This window comes from Nycticebus coucang, chromosome 24 (assembly GCF_027406575.1).
Source record: "Nycticebus coucang isolate mNycCou1 chromosome 24, mNycCou1.pri, whole genome shotgun sequence".
Classification (NCBI taxonomy): Eukaryota; Metazoa; Chordata; class Mammalia; order Primates; family Lorisidae; genus Nycticebus; species Nycticebus coucang.
In genome coordinates this window covers 970,391-990,715 of record NC_069803.1, presented here as the reverse complement: position 1 = coordinate 990,715, position 20,325 = coordinate 970,391, and the positions used below count along the sequence as shown (strand labels likewise).

Below are 20,325 nucleotides of genomic sequence, written 5' to 3'. Positions count from 1 at the left end.
TGGGCACTTGCAGTCCCAGCTGCTCCAGAGGCTGAGGCAAGAGAATAGCCTAGGCCCAGGAGTTGGAGATTGCTGTGAGCTGCGTGACACCAAGGCACTCCACCGAGGGTGATAGAGTGAGACTCTGTCTCTCCAAAAAAAAGAAAGGCATAGTTTTATGAAAGCAAACTTTGGAACATCTCTCTAAATATAATTGTTTCATTCTCTACAGTAATATCAAATAGTTATGGAAAATGATATTAATCAGTTATTTGAATATAATAGGCACATACCGTATGCTCTCGATTTAGTGTCACACATAATGCAGCCAATTAAAAAGATCTCACAGAAGTAAAGAAGGTGGATAAGTAATTTTTGTCATTGATCCTGAGAAACTTACAATAAGTATGTAAGAAGAAGAATCTAGAGCAGAATAAAAAAAAAAAAAAACTTTGTCTAACTTCCCTTTGGTTTAGCTGCCTGATTTCCAGAATTTATTCAGGCAGCTAAAATCAAAGAGAATAATTGATAATTATTAACAAATAATTAATTATTATTAATAAATGGTTAATAAGAATGAGAATTAAGAAAATTGGCATTCTCTGAATGTGTTTTTTATAGCTATCAACCTCTTTAGATACTCTAAATACCTCTTTTTTTTTTTATTTTAACCTCTGTTTAAACAGGAACTTTATTATTAGAATTCTCAACAAATATCCTGGTTCTTGGTAAATTTAGCCTTTATTAATATATCTTGAATGACTGTGATAGCTACCTATAGATTACAACATACACTTTTACTGCATTTTGTTCTTTAAAATGTGAACAAAATTGATGCAGATGTAGTAGCTGTTACTAATGTACACTAAAAAAATAGGGAAAATGGTAGAAGGGGAATTAAAGCATGTTGATTACTCATTTCCCTAATTTTTCATGCCATTTCGGATTGTAGGATTTTTATTATTACTACCTTCTAAATCTTTAGGGGATTTCTTCAGTTTGAAAATATCAGCTATGGAATTGAACCCCTGGAATCATCAGCAAGATTTGAACACATAATTTATCAAGTGAAAAATGATAATCTAAATGTATCAGTGTTAGCAGAGAATTACACCAGTATTTGGCAGAAATACAAACCCTATAAAGTTCATTTAAATTCTCAGGTAATTGTTATTATTCTGATGTTATAACATAATATAAATTACCTCTTTATAGTTTTCTTTAATTATGAAAGGAATCTAGTTAGCTGTAGAGTAGGAATATTAACTACTATATATTCTCCTATACCTTTAAGTAAAACATGCAAATTACTTCTAAAATATTTTCAAAATTATATATTTCACATTTATTGTTTTATGACATATTATACAATGTTTCTTTATTTTCTATTTTTTTCAAATAAAATGCATATAACTTAAAACGTTTAGAAATAGAGATAACAGAGTCACTGTTATTTTAAGTACTTTGTAAAATTACTTTTAATATTCTTCTATATGGCTTTACACTAAAATCTTTCTAAAATAGGCAATCATGACATTTTACCTAAACCTATTAATTTTCTGGTAGACTAGATGTAAAATTCTTGTTCTTCAGTTTCCTTCCTTCAACACTTCGAATATTTCAATTCTTCACTATTTTGGCTTTGTAGTTCCTGATTTAAAAACAAATCTACTATTACCCTTACTGAGAATTACTCATACATAATGACTCATTGCTTGCTGTTTTCTTCAAGATTCTTCTTTTGTAAATTACCAAGTAATTTACAGTTTGCTTATCATGTATCTGGAAGTGGACCTCTGTGTTTATCCTATTGGATTTTATAGCACTTTTGAAGTCTATAAATTTTGTTTTGAAGTCAAATTTGGAATGGTTTGGGTCATTAATTCTCTGAATATTTTTTCAATTCCTTTAATTTGCCCCCTCTCCCTCTGGTGCTTCCATTATGTATGCACTGATATGCTTGATAGTGCCTCATGGGTTTCTTAGGCTGTGTTCATTTTTCTCTATTCCTTTTTTCCCCCTCTTCCTTAGATGATATAAACTCAATTGATCTATAAAATTCACTAATTCCTTCTTCTGCCCTTTCATATCTGCCCCATACCTCTAACAAACACTTAATTTGTCATTGTGTTTCTTAATTCCAGAATTTTTTTTGTCATTTCTATCCTTCTATTGATACTATCTCCTTAGTGAGACATGATTATATCACTTTCCATTAACTGTTTTTACATGGTGTCCTTTAACTCTTTGAAATGATTTACAATATCTAATGTAAAGTATTTTCATATTAAGTTCAACATCTTTAGTATTCTTTAAAGAGAGGTCTCTTGATTTTTTTTTTTCCTCTGTGTGTATATGCCATACTCTTTTGGTTCATTGTATGTCTCTTAAAAAAAAAAAAAATGAAAGTGGACATTCCAAATAAAATAATGCTGTAATTCTGGAAATCAAGTTCTACCTCTGCAGATATTTTTGTTATTGCTATTTGTTGTAGTTTGGTGAATTCTCTGAACTGATTCTCTAATAAGTCTATTTTCTTATTTGTGTGTTGCCACTGAAGTCTTTATTCTATTCTGTTATGGATGAACCTCTCTATACATGTTGGAGCACTTCTTCATCACTCAGCCAGGCAGTTAACAACTCTGCTTTTCATTTCACTTCTTGTTTGCAGAGAGCTTCCAGATCAGCTGACAATGGGAGTGTAGGATCTTTTCACATCATTTCTAAGACTGCCTTGGGCATGTGCTCACCGCTATGCTTGTATGTGGGTTTCTAAATTCTCAAAAAAATTGTCTTTGCTTTTCACAGCCTCACAGGGACATCCTGTCCTCTGGGATTTTCCTTTTAAGTTTTTGATTAGTCTACTGTTTGGTCCACTGTTATTCACTGTTATTTACTAACTGTGAAGCTAAAAACTATAATTATTTGTAACAAATATTTTTTTGGAAAAAAATATCTCACTTAGTGTGAGATCCAACTTAAGTCAAATACAGCTTGTAGTGTGTTTCTGAGGCAGTATCATCCAGGTCAAATGATGACAGTTCTCTGAGAATGAAATTCAGTAGATGTTTCCTGCTTTTTTCAGATGTTTCCTATCCACTGGTATTCACCACAAATGCAGGATGATAGTTCTCAATTCATGAGGAAAGGAACTGGAGCAAATTCCACAAAGACTGAAAATTGTACCAAAATATGTCATTTAAAAAAATTTAACAAATAATTTTAATTTCAATGTATTATGGGGGTACCGATATTTTTGGTTACATGAATCATTTTTGTTATGCTGGAGTGAGGTTTAAATGTGTGAGCATTAACTAGAAGTGTCATTGTACCTGTTAAGAAGGTTTTTCCCCATACCTTTATCCCCCCTCATCTCTGCTTGATTTCCTTTGAGATTTACTTCTCTCTATGCACATGTGTGTTCATCAATTAGTTCCAATTTAAAAGTGAGTACATGTGGTGTTTTTTCATTCTTTAGCCACTTCACTTAGGATAACGATCTCCAGTTCTATTCAAATTGTTACAAAAGGCATTAAGACATCCTTCTTCATGGATGAGTAGTATTCCGTGGTGTAAAGATACCTCGTTTTGTTGATCCACTCAGAAGTTGATTGGCATTTGTGTTGAATCCACATCATTACAATTGTGAAATGTGCTGCAATAAATATTTGAATATAAGTGTCTTTTTGATGAAAATAACTTCTCTTCTTTTAGGTAAATACCCAATGGTGGGGTTGCTGGATCAAATGAAGGTCTGTTCTGAGTTCTTCAAGGAATCTTCATATGGTTTCTATAGAGGGTATACTAGTTTGCAGTACTACCAACAACGTATAAGTGTTCCTTTCTCTCTGCATCCATGCCAGCATCTAATAAAAGTCCTTCTGACTGGTGTAAGGTGATATCTCACTGCAAATTTTATTTGTATTTATCTGATGAATAATGTTGTTTCTGGGCTATTTGTCTCTCTTCTTTTGAGAAGTATCTGTTCTGGTCCTTTTAAAATGAGGTTCTTTGACTTTTTCTTGCTGATTTGCTTGATTTCTTTGTAGGTTCTGGTTATTAGTCCTTGATTAGATGCAGAGATTGTGAATATTTTCCCATTCTGTAGGTTGTCTATTTGCTCTATTATTTCTTTGGCTCTACAAAATCTTTTAAAACCTGTAATCAGGTCTCATTTACTTATTTTTTGTTGTTGCTGCTGTGATTGCCATTGGAGACGAAGTAATAAATTCTTTGCATAGGCCAATATCTGGAAGAGTTAACATTGAGCCTTACATCTAAGTCCCTTATCAATCTTGAGTTAATTTTTGGGCATGGTGAGAAACATGAATCCTGTTTCATTCTTCTGCATGTGCCTATCCAATTTTCCCAGCACCATTTAATGAATAGGATTCTTATACTCAGTGTTGTCTTCTTTGTTTATGATCAGTTTACTATATATGGATGGTTTTATATCTGAGTTTTCTGGTTTTTACCCTTGCTCTACATCTCTATTCTGTGCCAATACAATGCTGTATTGGTTGCTATAGACTTGTAGAATAGTTGAAGTCTGGTGATGTGATGCTTCCATATTTGTTTCTTTTGTTCAAGAGTGTTCTGACTATTTGGGCTTTTTTTTGGTTCTAAATGAAGTGTAGAATTATTTTTCTTAGATCTTTGAAATATGACATTGGTATTTGGGTGGGGATTGCCTTGACTCTTTGGGTAATATGGACATTTTAACAATGTTGATGCTATTTATACATGAGCATGATGTGGTTTCCCACTTGTTTGTGTTATCTGTGATTCCTTTCCTCATTGTTTTATGATTCTCTTTATAGAAATATTTCACTTCATTGGTTAAGTACCCTAGGTATTTTATTTTTTTGTATCAATTGTGAATATTACTAACTCTTTCATTTAATTCACAGCTTGAGTTTTATTGGTGCATAGGAGTACTACTGAATTATGTCTATAATTACCATAGTATAGGTACACTAAGTATGTCACTTGGGACTCTGCTGAATGTATTGATTCCAGGAGATTCTTTGTGGAGTCTTTGGGGTTTTCTAGATATAAAATCATATTGTCTTGCAAACATGGTAGTTTGACCTCATGTTTCCTAATCAGATACCCTTAATTTCTATCTCTTGCCTGATTATTCTGACTGTTACTTATAGCACTGTGTTGAATAAAAGTGGTGATATTGGGCATCTCTGTTTTGTTCCAGTTCTTAGGGGGTAAACTTTTTTTATTTTTATTTTGGGGATTTGTTGAGGGTACAGGAAACCAGGTTACACTGATTGCATTTGTTAGGTAAAGTTCCTCTTACAATGAGATGTCATGTTATCCCAGGAAGAATGGCTTTCCTTAAAAAGTCCAATATTCTAGATGAAGTATCATAAGAATGGAAAAAAAAACATAGCTTATCCACATTTGCTTATATTTTAATATAGGCACAGCAAGACAAATAAATGCAGAAATTAATTTTGAAAACAATTCTGAATACAAAGAAAAAATATCAATATCCATAAGACATAGTTTTTAACTTAACTGCTTAACATTAGAGAGGCATGGCACGCTGGCTCACACTTGTAATTTTAGCACTTTGGGAGACTGAAGCAGGAGGACTATTTGAGGCAAGGAGTTTGAGCAAGAGCAAGAATCCCATCTCCACACACACACACACAAACACACACAACATTACCCAGACATAGTGATTCACCCCAGGAGTCCCAACTACTCGGGAGGCTGAGGCAGGAGGATCCCATGAGCCCACGAGTTTGAGGTTACCATGAGATATAATGATGTTACTGCACTCTAGCCCAGTGGACACAGGTGAGAGACTGTCTCAAGAATAAAAAAATAGCAAAAGGATCACATGTAGGAGAAAAGTATTGACAAATGGATCTGGAAATTAATGTACACAGTTATGATTTAATACAAAAATTGTTAGGAGAAAAAAATAAAAGTAAATAAATAAAAGAAAAATGTATTAAATAAGTTACTTTGAATGAAGTTCTACTGTATTAATAAAACTCTATTTTGCCTAAAATAGTTTTAGTTTTTATTAAATGTAGCTAGAATTATGATTATCCTCCATCTAGAATTATGAATATTTTTCAAACAGCACTTGCTCTGAATTTAGCAGTGGTGTCATCACCTAATTAAAATCCACAGTATTCAGGAAATAATCAATTGAAAGTGTTCAACAATTTCAAATGTATTAACCATAAAATGTAATTTTGTACAAAATTCATAGGCAATGTAATGAAAAAATTAAGATGCTATTATAAATACATTGTTCTAAAAATAGCAGAAATACAGCATGAGAAGGAGATACAGTTACAAAAATGAAGTACATAGGAATTTATCAAAAACACCATTTTTAATATTCTTTTTCTTAAACAGTTATAGTTTTAGCTTTGTGTACTATTTACATTGGTTTTAGAAAAAATATTCTAGTTTTGAAAATAAATTTTGAGAAGTATATTAGATATGCCAAAGTAATAAAGCATTTTAGTTGTTAAATATAAAATTTCAATATTTATATAAGTTTAATTATTTTAGTCTATAAAATTATTTTAGTCTATAAAAAAGCCAAGCTTACTTATTTTAGGATTTTAAGAGTTATGAAAGTTTCCTTTCCTAAAAAACTACATATATAAGTGTGTACACAGATATAGGTAGGTTATAGACAGATGTATGGATATGACAGCAATTAATAGAGGGGAAATAGGCATTTTTTACTTCCTAGTGGAAATAGAAACAAACTTATTTAAGCAGAGCCTCTATTCATTAAGTTCATTTTTGTTTGTTTGCTTCTTTAAGCATTGGTCTGTGACAGAGTCAATCATTGCACTCTCTTTACTGTTGCATTTGGTGGCCAATATTGCTTGAACCAAGCATGATATTTTAGTTTCTCTGGAATTTCCATATGTGAAAAAGTCCTTCAGTGTGACAGACATATTACTCATGTAAAAATCCCCAATAAAGTGCTGAGCGATGATATAATGATTTGATGATTTATGAGTACCTGTCTTGGCAAAATCAAGAATTTTTATACCACATCAAATGAGACACAAGTTTTGTACTCCAGAGATAATGAATTATTTCTTCTCTTTTACATTCTACTCTTTTCTATCTACCCAACATGGTTAATAGGCAAAGCACACTATTTACATGAATTTCTATGTAGACTATAAGTTCTCAAACATTTCCTATATTTTTCCCCTGAATAAAGAGATGATTTCCAGTGAGCCACAGTGGTGTTATGTACCACAGTCTTTCAGAAGACAGCGAAGTATTCTCAAGTGTGAATGGTAAAATAGATTTGTCATCAGATGAAGACAACAGCATGTATATGTTTATATTCACTTTCTTTCTCATTCAGTGTAACAGAGATTACTTAGACCTCTACATTATTTTGCGAGACTTGTTAGAAAAATTTTAAGCCTGGAATATGTTTCTAAGTGAAATTTTCTGCTTTTAAATTAATTTTTGTACTTAAATCCTCATGATCATTTTATTTTGCCTTCTTTACATGTCATTTTTTTTCTCAACAAATTCAGCACATTTGACAAGTCTCCTGTTGTTTTTGTTTTGTTCTTCCAGAAAGAAATGTTCTCAAAACTATTAACACAGTATCTAGAAGTGCATATTATAGTGGAAAAGGCTTTGGTAAGTAAAACATTCCTTTCAGCCTTCCTGTTTCCTTCCCACCCTCTCATCCTTTATCCTTCCCATTCTCCTTCTCTCCCTCTTTCCTTCTTTCCTTCCTTCCATTTCCTTCTTCTTGATGTCATTCTCCTCCTCCCTTCCTTCCTTCCTTCTCCTCTCCTCTTCCTTCCTATTTGTCTTCCCTTCTTGACTCTATCTTTTTATAAGTTAATGAAAGTTTTGTCTTAATTTGAAAGATGTAAATTTTTAATATTTGTAAATAAAGATATTTTCAGTGTATTACATAGATCTGTAATTGCATATGTAAGTGTGTACACAGAGATAGTGATGATATAATGAAATAATAAAAAAATAAATAAATAACATTTTGCAACCTATTAATAAGTAAAAGCCCAAACAAACCTAGAATAATCTATCAGTTTGCCCTGCCCCAGCTCAGCCTGGTGTATCTCTATTTACTAAATAGAGCCTGAACCTCTCTTTAATGTGCACCAGCTTTTCTGGTCATATATATATATATATTTTTTGGACATACAAGATTTTTTTTTTACCTTATCTTATAAAGCATAGGGGCTTGTTATTTTCAATTTTCTGCAAAGTTTTCAACTGATTTAGTGCTTTTTGTTCAAGTACCATTTTTTTTTTTTTTTATTGTTGGGGATTCATTGAGGGTACAATAAGCCAGGTTACACTGATTGCAATTGTTAGGTAAAGTTCCTCTTGCAATCATGTCTTGCCCCCATAAAGTGTGACACACACCAAGGCCCCACCCTCCTCCTCCATCCCTCTTTCTCAAGTACCATTTTTTTAAACCTTTATCCCTAAATAAAATTTCACTTCTGTGATAGTAACATTTTTATTGGTTTTGTTTATGGATCCTAAAATATGTTTTCCTTTTTGAAATATATTAATTTATACCTAAATATTTTATACTTTTTATGCTATTGCAAATATACTATTTTAGAGAGATCATTACTGATGTAAAGAAATGCAACTAATTTTTGTATATTGCTTTTGCATCCTGAAAATTTACTGAATTTATTTATAAGCTGCAATAGTTGTTTTTTGTTTTAATGATATCTTTATGGTTTTCTCCTGCAAAGAAGGATAATTCTGTTCTTTTAAATTTGGATGATGTTTATTTTTGTTGTCTAATTGCTCTGGTTGGGACTTCCAATATTGTATTAAATAGAATTGAGAGTAGGCATCGTACCCTTTTGATGCTGGGAGCCACTTGAAGTCCAAGTAGGTCTTGGCTTCATGCAAGAAAGAATTCAGGAGCAAGCTAACAGTATAAAGTGAAAGAGAGATTTATTCACAAACTGTAGAAAATTAGAAAGTCTGCTCCATAGACAGAGTAGAGGCAATTTCTCCTTACATAAGAGAACTAGCCCCTGGTTTCTGCTGCTCTTCTATTTAAGCAATGGCTTAATTATAGGCTAAACAAGGGAGAAATATTCACGGAAGGGGCGGTGTTCCCCAACAGTCTTGGGTTAACCAATGAGAAGTTGCCCTGCCTTCATCCTGTTTTGATCAAGACAATTAGAAACCCTGTTTTGAGACTTCCTAACTCAGTTAGGCAATGCTGCTGTAATGCCAACAGTACTCTAAAGCAGTATCTGCCAGTTCCCTCTTTCACTTTTATAAATAAATCTTAGAAGAATAACTGTGCTATTAGCTAGCTAGCTTGCTTGCTTGCTTTGTGGTTTTGTGCTGGCTGAGTCAAAGCACTTTCAGTTTCTGGGAACCACTAGCAAGGAAAGCCTGAACCAGAGCAGGAGTATTCATAGCCCCCTGACAGCCTATAGCTCACTTTTTTTGGTAGTGTGTTTGTCTGACTTTGGTATCAGGATGGTATTGGCCTCTTAATATTAGGAGGAACCTGGAAGTGTTCCCTCTGCTTTAGTTTTGGGAAGAGTTTAACAAGATTTGTTGTTAGTTCTTGACTCAATTTTGGTAAAATTTATCCTAAGCTTTTATTTGTTGCAAGGCTTTTTTCTTGGGAGGGGGTGGTCTTTAATTCTACTGCTGTTTTAGTCTCTTTAATTGTAATAATCTATTCAGGCTTTCTATTTGTATTTGCTTCTTGATTCAGTTTTGGTAGGTTGTATGTTTCCTAGAGCTTAACTTTTTTTCTTTCTTTTTCTTTCTTTCTTTGGTTAAAGAGAGGTCTCTTGATTTTTTTTTGCTGATTTAAATTGTTTATTTTAATGTTTTAAAATATGCATGAATGTAGAACTAGATAGAACCGCCTTCTTCTTAAAGCTCTTGTAAAGTTATAAAGCAAAATATTCAAATTAGATATAAATTATAAAGCCAGTACAGTTCAAATTAGCAGCTGCCCACACACTAATTGGGTACTGGCCTCTCTACACAGGATTGGTTGAGTGTGGCTCATGACTGCCATCCTGTCTTGAGAATATATATAGCCTTTCCTTTCTTTTCTTTTCTTTTTTTTTTTTTTTTTTTGCATGAAATGAAAAGAGGGAAAGGTACTAAGAACCTTATACCCCCCTGCCCACACATTTTATGGATTAAATTCTATACTGTTCTTTTCTCTTAACATAAAAGTAGTATTGCCCCTTGACGCCTTGTAACCTGGGTCAAGTTATTTGATTTCTTTCTGCCTCATTTTAGAACTTAACGTTTTTCAAGATTATTAAAGATATTGCCTTATAATTGTTGAAAATAGTACCTAAAGATTCTTTTTATTTCTAAGGATTATTTTTATTTCTATGGCATCCATTTTGATGTCTCCTCTTTCATTTCTGATTTTTACCTATTTGGTTCTTTAATTTCTTCCTTTTATTTTCTAGCTAAGATTTGTCAACATTGTGTGGCTTTAAAAAACTCTCTTAGTATCGTTTTTGTTTTTTTAAATAGTTTTTTTCAATTTCTATGTGATTTATTTCTCTTCTGATCTTTTTATTTTTATCCTTCTGTTATGTTTGGCTTTCTTGATGTATAAAGTTGAAGGTTGTTCATTTGAAATCTTTCTTCCATTGTAATATGCAGGGGTCCCACTCTGGGGGTAGGGTTCATGAAGACTTATGGTAACAACCGACTGAAGAAATATAAAGTTATAAACAATGAGAAAGAATGAAAAAAGACACACATAATAGAATTTTCAAAGGTGGGAACCCAGGGGGCCATTTCCACCCAGTGTCATTTCCACTCATCTTTCATTGAAGGCTATTTGCTCATTAGCCCAAAGGGTAAGCTGAGGAAGGGAACATAGACACCAGCAGTTTCTCTGAGAAAGCATATAAACTCCTATTATTTCTGTAATCATTAATCTTAAGGATCTGAGCAGTCCTGAGAAATCTGGAACCTGAGCCTTGTATGGGGACAGCCTCCTGTCTGAGGTCTCTCTCTCTCTCTCTCTCTCTCACACACACACACATACACACACAGATTTTTAGGGGGTTTTAATCCCATTGTGGAATAAAATGCCACTGGCATCAATCTCCTCTGAAGAATCTGTGGGAGAGGGGAATTTTCCTCTCATCACTACCACATAGTGATCTTCCTCTGCAATAGAGGATATAAAGCCCTCCAACCCATATTTCAGGGCTAGAGCTGTTCCCTTGATCTCTGCCCCAGACAAACACAAATCTCCACAATGGGTATTTGCTTTGACTGTTAACTGGGCAGGAAATGTCCTAGTTAATGCATCTTGCCAGGCCTTGTCCCAGCATCTTCTGTGGCCATTATTTTCTTCAGTGTGCTTACAGACCTAGCAGAGATGTTTGTAAGCTGTATCCTCAATAGGCCGGAGTTCTAGGAAAAAACAGGAAACTTGATCAGATAAGAAATTTAGCAGTGGCTGGTTTAAAGGCAGCAAACTAGCTGACTTTTCTTTGTTCTGCCTCACTCAGCTGACTTTATTATTTTCCCCTTTTTTTCTGGGGATATTTTCCTTTGCCAAGAATTGGGGTCTTCAATTCCCATTCTGCCTGCAGTAATGGAATCCTTTATCTCTGCAAAATTCCTTCTTAGACTACCCCATAAATTTTGTTGTATTGTGTTTTTATTTTAGTTCACAAAGAAATACTTTCTAAAATCATTTTAGATGCTTTCTTACAGAGTGGATGTTCAGGGTATCTCTTTTGTTTTTCACATATTTATATGTTTTCCCATTTTCTCTGTGCCACCGATTTCTACTTTTATTTCATTGTGACTGGAGGAAATATTTGGTATGATTTTGATCTTCTTAAACTTGTTAAAAATTTATGACCTAATATACTATTTATTTTTATTAAATTATAACTGTGTACATTGATGTATTTATGGGGTTCAGTGTACTAATTTAATATACAATGTGAAATACTTACATTGAACTTATTAACACACCCATCACAATTATATTATTTTCTTAAAAGTTTTGAAATGTACCATTACATCATGCACATTAGGTGAGGTCCCACCAAAATCCTCCCTTGTCCCACCTCTCCATTCCTTTCCCTCTCTCTTCTCTTCCTTTCTACTTTCTGGATGGACCACAGTTATGTTTTACCATTCGGATGAATGTGTAAGTGCTTATATATTGATTTCATAATAGTATTGAGGACATTGGATATATATTTTTTCCATTCTTGAGATACTTTTCTGAAAAGAATATGTTCCAGCTTCATCCAGGTAAACATAAAAGATGTGAAGTCTCCATTTTTTATGGCTTCATAGTATTCCATGGTGTAAATATACCACAATTTGTTGATCCATTCATGGGTCAATAGGCACCTTGGCTGTTTCCATGTCTTGGCAATTATGAATTGGGCTGCAATGAACATTCTGGTGCAAATGTCTTTGTTGTAAAATGATTTTGGATCATTTGAGTATATACCTAGTATAAGAATTAAAGGATTGAAGAGCAGGTCTACTTTTAGTTCTCTAAGTGTTCTCCAAACTTCTTTCCAGAAGGAACATATTAGCTGGCATTCCTACCAGCAGTGCAGAAGTGTTCCCTTCTCTCCACATCCACACCAATATCTGTAGTTTGGGGATTTTTGTGATGTGGGCTAATATTACTGGAGTTAAATGATATCTCGAAGTGGTTTTGATTTGCATTTCTCAGATGATTAAAGATGATGAGCATTCTTTCATCCTTGTAAGTCATGTGCCTGTCATATTCAGAGAAGCTTCTGTTCACGTCTCTCGCCCACATAGAAATGTGGTTATTTGTTCTTTTCTTACTGATTAGTTTGAGTTCTCTGTGGATTCTAGCTAACAGACCTTTGTCAAAAACATAACCTGCAGAAATTTTCTCCCAATCTGAAGGTTGTCTATTTGCTTTACTTATTGTGCTTTTGGCTGTGCAAAAGCTTTTTGGTTTGATCAGATCCCAGTAATGTATTTTTGGTATTGCTTCAATTACCCAGGGGTCCTTGTCATAAAGTACTCTCCCAGGCTGATTTCTTCAAGTGTTTTTCCTGCACTCTCTTCTAATATTTTTAGTTTCATGTCTTAAGTTTAAATCTTTTATCCAGTGAGAATCAATTTTTGTTAATGGTGAAAGGTGAGGATCCATATTAGTCTTCTATAGGTCACCAGCTAGTTTACCCAGCACAGGAGTATTATTTTTCTGTATGGTGTTATTCCAGTTCACTGCTTCTATATTAACTTTCTATGTGTATGTGTATGAATATAATTAAATATATTTCTGTTGATTTTACCACTTTATCATAATGTATTGCAGCTGTCCCAAGAGAAAGTTTTTGACCTTAATTCTATCTTATGTGTATATAGCTCAATAAAACCCTTTATAATAAAGAGAAATATGTATATATTTATTTTATTACTTGTTAATGATTTCAATTTTTTGTACTTGAGAGTTTCATTAAATGAGAGGATTTTTTTGAGTGTCCTTGTATGCTTTTTTCTTTTGTTGTTTATTTTGTTATAAAAATTATAATCGTATACACATAGCAGTATCCTTTAATTTGTTTGAGAAACCATATGATTTCTGCCTAGTATCACCAAGATATATTCACCATTTAAAAATTCATTTATTTGTATCTTTTAAAAAACATAATTTTTTTTTTTCAGTATGACTATATGGGATCTGAAATGATGGCTGTTACCCAGAAAATTGTACAGGTTATTGGGCTTGTCAACACTGTAAGTTTTTACTTTTTTCTATTTCTAATTTAATGAAAAGTAGTTTGAGGCTGGGCATAGTGGCACATACCTGTAATCTTAGCATTCTGGCAAGCCAAGATGGGTGGATTTCTTCAGCTCAGGAGCTCTAGACCAGCCTGAGCAAGAGCAAGACCCTGTCTCTAGAAATAGCCAGGCATTGTGACAAGCACCTGTTATTAATTTAGCAATTAAAACATTATATTACTTAAAAATATGACATAAATATTATTTTTAGATGTTTACCCAGTTCAAATTGACTGTTATACTATCCTCCTTGGAATTGTGGTCAGATAAAAACCAAATTTCCACCATGGGAGAAGCTGAAGATATATTACAAAGATTTTTGGCATGGAAACGAAACTACCTTATCCTACGGCCCCATGACATAGCATACTTGCTAATGTAAGCACAACATTATACATTACTAAAGAGTTAAGCATGCACAATTAGTGATAGTAAATTGTTTATTTAATGCATTTATTATGTTCTTCAACTTTTTTTAGGCCTCCTTGAAAATGTTTTAAAAATACAGATTTTGACATGGAGAGGACAATGTAGTTGGGAATATAATAATAATGGCAATAGTTTTATATCAATATCGGTATATTTTGGAGTACAATTATTGTGGGAAAAATATGCATTTAATGATCTTTTATGGTATTGATTTTACTACAGAATACATATAACCATAAGCTTTTTAATGATGTAAAAACTCAGCACTATTCAATTACAATTATCCATTATATGATGTTACATTTCATGTTTATTTTTTGACTAAGATGATTTGGTAATATTTTGATAACATTTCACTTAATTTAAATATTAGCTTTGAGACAAGTAAGGTTGCTATACTTACAACTTAAAAATTATTTTCTTTTTAGCTTTTAATATCCAACCTAAATTGATTTTAATATAATAGAGTCATATCAAATCTATGAGTTAGGCAAGAAAAAAATATTGGTGTTAAAATAAATTACAACTTTTAAGATTTGAGCATTTGTGTAATTTACTAGATATCATCTATTTTGGAAATTTATGTGTTTAAAAAGTCTTTTTTAATTTTATGAGATTTAATTTTGTAAACTTTTAAATAGTTCTGCATGATTATTTGATATAAAAAGACAATACTATAATGGTGTAGTTACAGGAAACATCCTAAATATGTGGGAGCAACATTTCCTGGCATGATATGCAATAATAACTATGATGCCGGTATTGCTATGGTATGTAATTTTTATCCTTCTTTGCATTATTACTTTTTAAATCTTATATTTTATAAAATTTAAAGAGGTAGTGTTTTAAAGCTTGATATATAAATATATATGTATATATTCCTTATTTTGTTGGGACAAAATTATTAGAATCTTAAAAATGTTATCCAATTATAAATTTTAAGCAGAATGGATATAATATGAACTAGTATGATTATTATACCTACTCACCAACTACCCCCCAAAGATACTAACATTTGCTTCAGATTTTTAAAGAAATAAGACATTAGAGGAAAGTTAAAATCATGTTGCCTCCAGGTCAAGAAATAAGATAAGTCATGAATTGGTGCTTGTCATTTTATGCTATTTTTTTATAAATATATGTATCCATAATAAACATATTATTTTGTGCATTGTTCTTATTTTTTTATTAAGTCATTTGTACATAGATCATGAATACATTTATGCCATTATGGGAATCACTGTGTTGATTAATTGTACAAATTGGAGTGCTTATATCCATTAATCAGCATAGCCTTCACCTCATTTACCCAATTACAGCATTAAGACATTTGTGTTCTACACCTGATAGATCCAACTTGTACTTGCAATATGCTCCATAGGTGTAGAGCATAACTAACCCTCCCTCTGTTAACCCACCCCCACTCTGTTTTCTTCTCCCTCCTCTTCCCTCCTTCATCCTAGGCTATAGTTGTGTTTTATCTTTTATATGCAAGTGTGAGTGATTATAAATTGGTTTCACAATAGTACTGAGTACATTTGATATTTCTTTTTCCATTCCTGAGATACTTTACTAAGAAGAATATTTTCCATCCATGTAAACATAAAAGAGGTAAAGTCTCCATTTTTTAAACGCTGCATAGTATTCCATGGTATACATATACCACAATTTATTAAGCCATTCATGGGTTAATGGGCACTTGGGCTTCTTCTATGACTTGGCAATTATGAATTGAGCTGCAATGAACAATCTGGTGCAAATATCTTCATTGCCAAATAATTTTTGGTCCTTCGTATATACACCTAGAAAAGGAATTGCAGGATCAAACGGCAGGTCTACGTTTAGATCCCTGAGTGTTCTGCAAACTTCCTTCCAAAAGGAACCTACTAGCTTGGATTCCCACCAGCAGTGCAGAAGTGTTCGCTTTTCTCCACATCCACACCAACATCTGTAGTTTAGGGGGTTTGCAATAAGGGCTACAATTTCTGGATATTAGATATTATTTCAGAGGGGTTTTGGTTTGCATTTCTCTCATGATTAAAGATGATGAGCATTTTTTCATGTGTCTGTAGACCATACATATGTCTTCTTCAGAGAAGCCTCTATTCATGTCTTTTACCCACAATGAAATACAATCACTTGTTTTTTTCTTAGTCATAACTTTGAATTCTCTGTGGATTCTAATATTAAACCTTTGTCAGAAATATATTGCAAAAATCCTCTCCCATTCTGAGGTCTTTCTACTTGCTTTACTTAGTGTGATCTTGGCAGTGTAGAAGCTTTTTAATTTGATCAGATCCCTGTAATGTATTTTTGATGTTGCTTCAATTGCCCTGGGTGTCCTACTCATAAAGTATTCACCCAGGCCAATTTTTTCAAGTATTTCTCCTGCACTTTCCGTAAGAATTTTTATAGCTTCATGTCTTAAGTTTAATTCCTTTAACCAGTGATAGTCAATTTTTTTGTTAGAGGAGTAAGGTGTGGGTTCAGTTTCAGTCTTCTATAGGTCTCCAGCTAATTCACCCAGAACCATTTGTTGAATAGGGAATCTTTCCCCCAGTTTATATTTTTAATAGGCTTATCAAAGATCAAATAATGATAAGTTTCCTGGTTCACCTCTTGGTCTTCAATTCTGTTTCATATATCTACCTCTTTGTTTTTGTGCCAGTACAATTTTTTGATCCCTTTTAATTTATAGTATAGTCTGAAATCTATAAGCGTGACTTATTCTAATTTGTTTTTATTTCTGAGTAATGTCTTGGCTATTCAAGTTTTTTTGTTTCCATATAAAATGAAGTACTAATTTTTCTAAGTCTTTTTGTTTTTTTTTTTTGTAGAGACAGAGTCTCACGGCCCTTGGGTAGGATGCGGTGGCGTCACACGGCTCACAGCAACCTCTAACTCTTTGGCTTACGCGATTCTCTTGCCTCAGCCTCCTGAGCAGCTGGGACTACAGGCACCCGCCACAACACCCAGCTATTTTTTTATTGCAGTTTGGCCGGGGCTGGGCTTGAACCCGCCACCCTTGGCGTATGGGGCCGGCGCCCTACTCACTGAGCCACAGGCGCCGCCCAATTTTTCTAAGTCTTTAAAGTATGACAAAGGTGCTTTAATAGGGATCACATTAAATCTATAAATTGCTTTAGGTAGTATAGATATTTTAACAATGTTGATTCTTCCCAGCCATAAGCATGGTATATTTTTCCATTTGTTAACATCTTCAGCTATTTCTTTTCTCAGAGTTTCATAGTTCTCTTTATAGAGATCTTTCACATTCTTATTTGGATACACTCCAAGATATTTCATATTCTTTGGAACTATTGTAAAATGAATAGAGTCCTTGATTACTTTTCCCCTTGACTATTGTTGGTATATATAAAGGCTACAGATTTGTGAGTGTTATTTTGTATCATGAGATGTTGCTGTATTCCTTAACCACTTACAGGAGTTTTGTAGTTGATTCCCTGGGGTTTTCCAGATATATAAACATATCATCTTTGAAGAGTAACAGTTTTATCCCCTCTAGTCCTATTTCGATCCACTGGATTGCCTTCTCTTGCCTGATTGCAGTGGCTAAGACTTACATTGCAATGTTAAAAAAAATAGTGGAGATAGTGGGCATCCTTGCCTGGTTCCTCATCTGAGTGGAAATGATTTCAGTTTTATTCCATTCAATATGATATTGGTTGTGGGTTTGCTGTAGATGGCCTCTATGAGTTAAAGAAATATCCCTTCTATACCTGTTTTCTTAAGTGTTCTTAACAAGAAAGGATTCTGGATATTATAAAAAGCTTTTTCTGCATCCATTGAGAGAATCACATGGTCTTTGTTTTTTTAATGTGTTTATGTGATGTATATTTATGGATTTACGTGTATTGAACCATCCTTGGGACACTGGGATGAAACCCACAGGGTCGTAATGTATAATTTGTTTGATGTTTTGTTGGATTCTGTTTGCTAGGATCTTCTTGAGTATTTTGCATCAATATTCATTGGAGATATTGATCTATAATTTTCTTTTCTTGTTGGGTCTTTTCTTGGTTTGGGTATCAGGGTGATACTTGCTTCATAGAATGTGTTGGGAAGTATTCCTTCTTTTTCTGTGTTTTGGAAAAGGGTAAGTAATATACATACAAGTTCCTCCTTAAAGGTTTGGTAGAATTCTGATGTGAACCCATATGTTCCTGGGCTTTTCGTTTTGGGGAGATTTCTTACAGTTGATGCTATTTCAGAGCTTGTTATAGGCTTGTTCATCATTTCCACTTCTTTCTGGCTAAGTCTAGGAAGGTGTCATGTTTTCAAGTATTGATCTATTTCCTTTAGATTTTCATACTTCTCAGAATAGATTTTTATGTAATACTCATTAAGGATTTGTTGAATTTCTGAGGAGTCTGTTGTTATTTGGCCTTTATCATTTCTGATTGATAAAATTAGCAATTTTACTCATATTTCTGGTCAGGTTAGCCAAAGGTTTACCTTTTTATTGACCTTTTCATAAAACCAACTTTTTGATTGATTTATCTGTTGTATAATTCTTTTGATTTCAGTTTCACTTAGTTCTGCTCTAAATTTAGTGATTTATTTTCTTCTGTTGGGTTTAGGGTTGGAATGTTCTTTTTTTTCCAGTTGCTTGAGATGTCTCATTAAGTTGTTAACTTCCTCTTTCCATTCTCTTGAGGAAGGCTTGCAACACTATAAATTTCCCTCTTATGACTGCCTTTGTGCTATCCCGGGTTCCGATAGTTTGTGGCTTCATTATTATTTTGTTCCAAAAAATTAGTAATTTTATTATTAATCTCATCTATGACCCAGCTATTGTTCAGCATGAGGTTATTTAGTTTCCATATTTTTGTATGAATATGCAGATTCCTATTGTTACTGAGTTCAATTTTTTTTTCCATGATGGTCTGAGAAGATGAAAAGAATGATTTCTATTCTTTTAAATTTGCTGAAGTTAGACATGTAAACTAAGATGTGATCAATTTTGGAGAATGATCCATGGGCTGATGAGAAGAATGTGTATTCAGTTTTGTTGGGATGAAATGTTCTGTAGATGTCTGTTAAATTCAAATTTTGAATGGTTAAGTTTACATCTAAAATTTCTTTGCTTAGCTTCTTATTGGAGGATCTATTCTATACTGCAAAAGGGGTGTTAAAATCTCTAACTATTATGGTGCTGGAGGAAATCACATTGCTAATTTCTGTTAGAGTTTCTCTTATAAATTGAGGTGCATTCTGGTTGGGTGCATAAATTTTAATAATTGAAAGCTAATCATGTTGAGTGTTGCCCTTAACAAATATGAAGTGACCATTTTTATCTTTCCTATTTTTGTTGGTTTAAAGTCTATTGCATCTGTGAATAAAACTGCAACACCTGTTTTTTTCTGATTTCCAATTGCCTGAATTATAGATGACCATCCCTTCCCCCTGAGTCAATGTTTATCTTTTAAGGTAAGGTGAGGTTCTTGAATTCAGCAGATGTCTGACCTGAGTTTTTGCCCAGCTAGCCAACCTGTGCCTCTTTAGAGGGCAATTCAAGCCATTCATATTAATTGAGAGTATTGATAAGCTAGATAGTATTTTGGGTATCGAGTTTTTCAAAAGTCCAGTGGACATTTTTAATCTTTTTGCCACTATGGAAGTTGGGATTTAATCAAAAGTTTCTGAGTGAGTTTACTTTTGTGGTGGAGGATTATGCTGTTCACTATGGAGGATAGGTCAGAGAATATCCTGGAAATCTGGTTTAGTTATGGCAAATTTCTTCAACATTTGCCTGTCATTAAAGTATTTAATTTCTCCATCATAGATGAAACTCAGTTTAGCTGGATGCAGGATCCTGGGTTGAAATTGATTTTGTTTAAGGAGATTAAAGGTTGCTGACCACCCTCTTCTAGCTTGAACGGTTTCAGCAGAGAGATCTGCAGTCATTCCAATGTTCTTCCCCTTGTAGGTTATGTTTCTTTTCTTTTTTTTTTTTTTTTTTTTTTACATCTGGCTGCTTTCAGAATTTTCACCTTCATATTAACTTTGGCAAAGCTAATTATAATGTGTCTGTGAGAATTTTTATTTGGGTTGAGTCTTGCCAGTGTTCTGAAA

At 33.3% G+C, this 20,325-nt stretch overlaps 2 protein-coding genes across 2 annotated transcripts in view; both read left to right on the top strand.

The window, feature by feature from the left end:
* Positions 1-1,169, top strand: part of LOC128576466 (disintegrin and metalloproteinase domain-containing protein 18-like) — a 32,534-nt gene extending 31,365 nt beyond the window's left edge. Inside the window, exon 6 of the mRNA XM_053578637.1 lies at positions 965-1,169. Within this exon, the coding sequence (XP_053434612.1) occupies positions 965-1,169 (205 nt within the window). The remainder of the gene's footprint in view (positions 1-964) is intronic.
* Positions 1,059-15,202, top strand: LOC128576467 (disintegrin and metalloproteinase domain-containing protein 18-like). Its single transcript, XM_053578638.1, has 5 exons — positions 1,059-1,142; positions 7,573-7,638; positions 13,684-13,755; positions 14,012-14,178; positions 14,918-15,202. The coding sequence occupies exons 2-5, from the start codon at positions 7,579-7,581 to the stop codon at positions 15,060-15,062; spliced, it is 444 nt and encodes a 147-aa protein (XP_053434613.1). The 5' UTR covers positions 1,059-1,142; positions 7,573-7,578; the 3' UTR covers positions 15,063-15,202.
* Positions 15,203-20,325: the final 5,123 nt, after the last annotated feature.

Coding starts and splice junctions, on each gene's coding strand:
- LOC128576467 (XM_053578638.1), top strand. CDS start 7,579: ATGTTCTCAAAACTATTAACACAGTATCTAGAAGTGCATATTATAGTG. Junction 7,639..13,683: donor TTATAGTGGAAAAGGCTTTG/GTAAGTAAAACA, acceptor TTTTTTTTTCAG/TATGACTATATGGGATCTGA. Junction 14,179..14,917: donor GACATAGCATACTTGCTAAT/GTAAGCACAACA, acceptor ATAATGGTGTAG/TTACAGGAAACATCCTAAAT.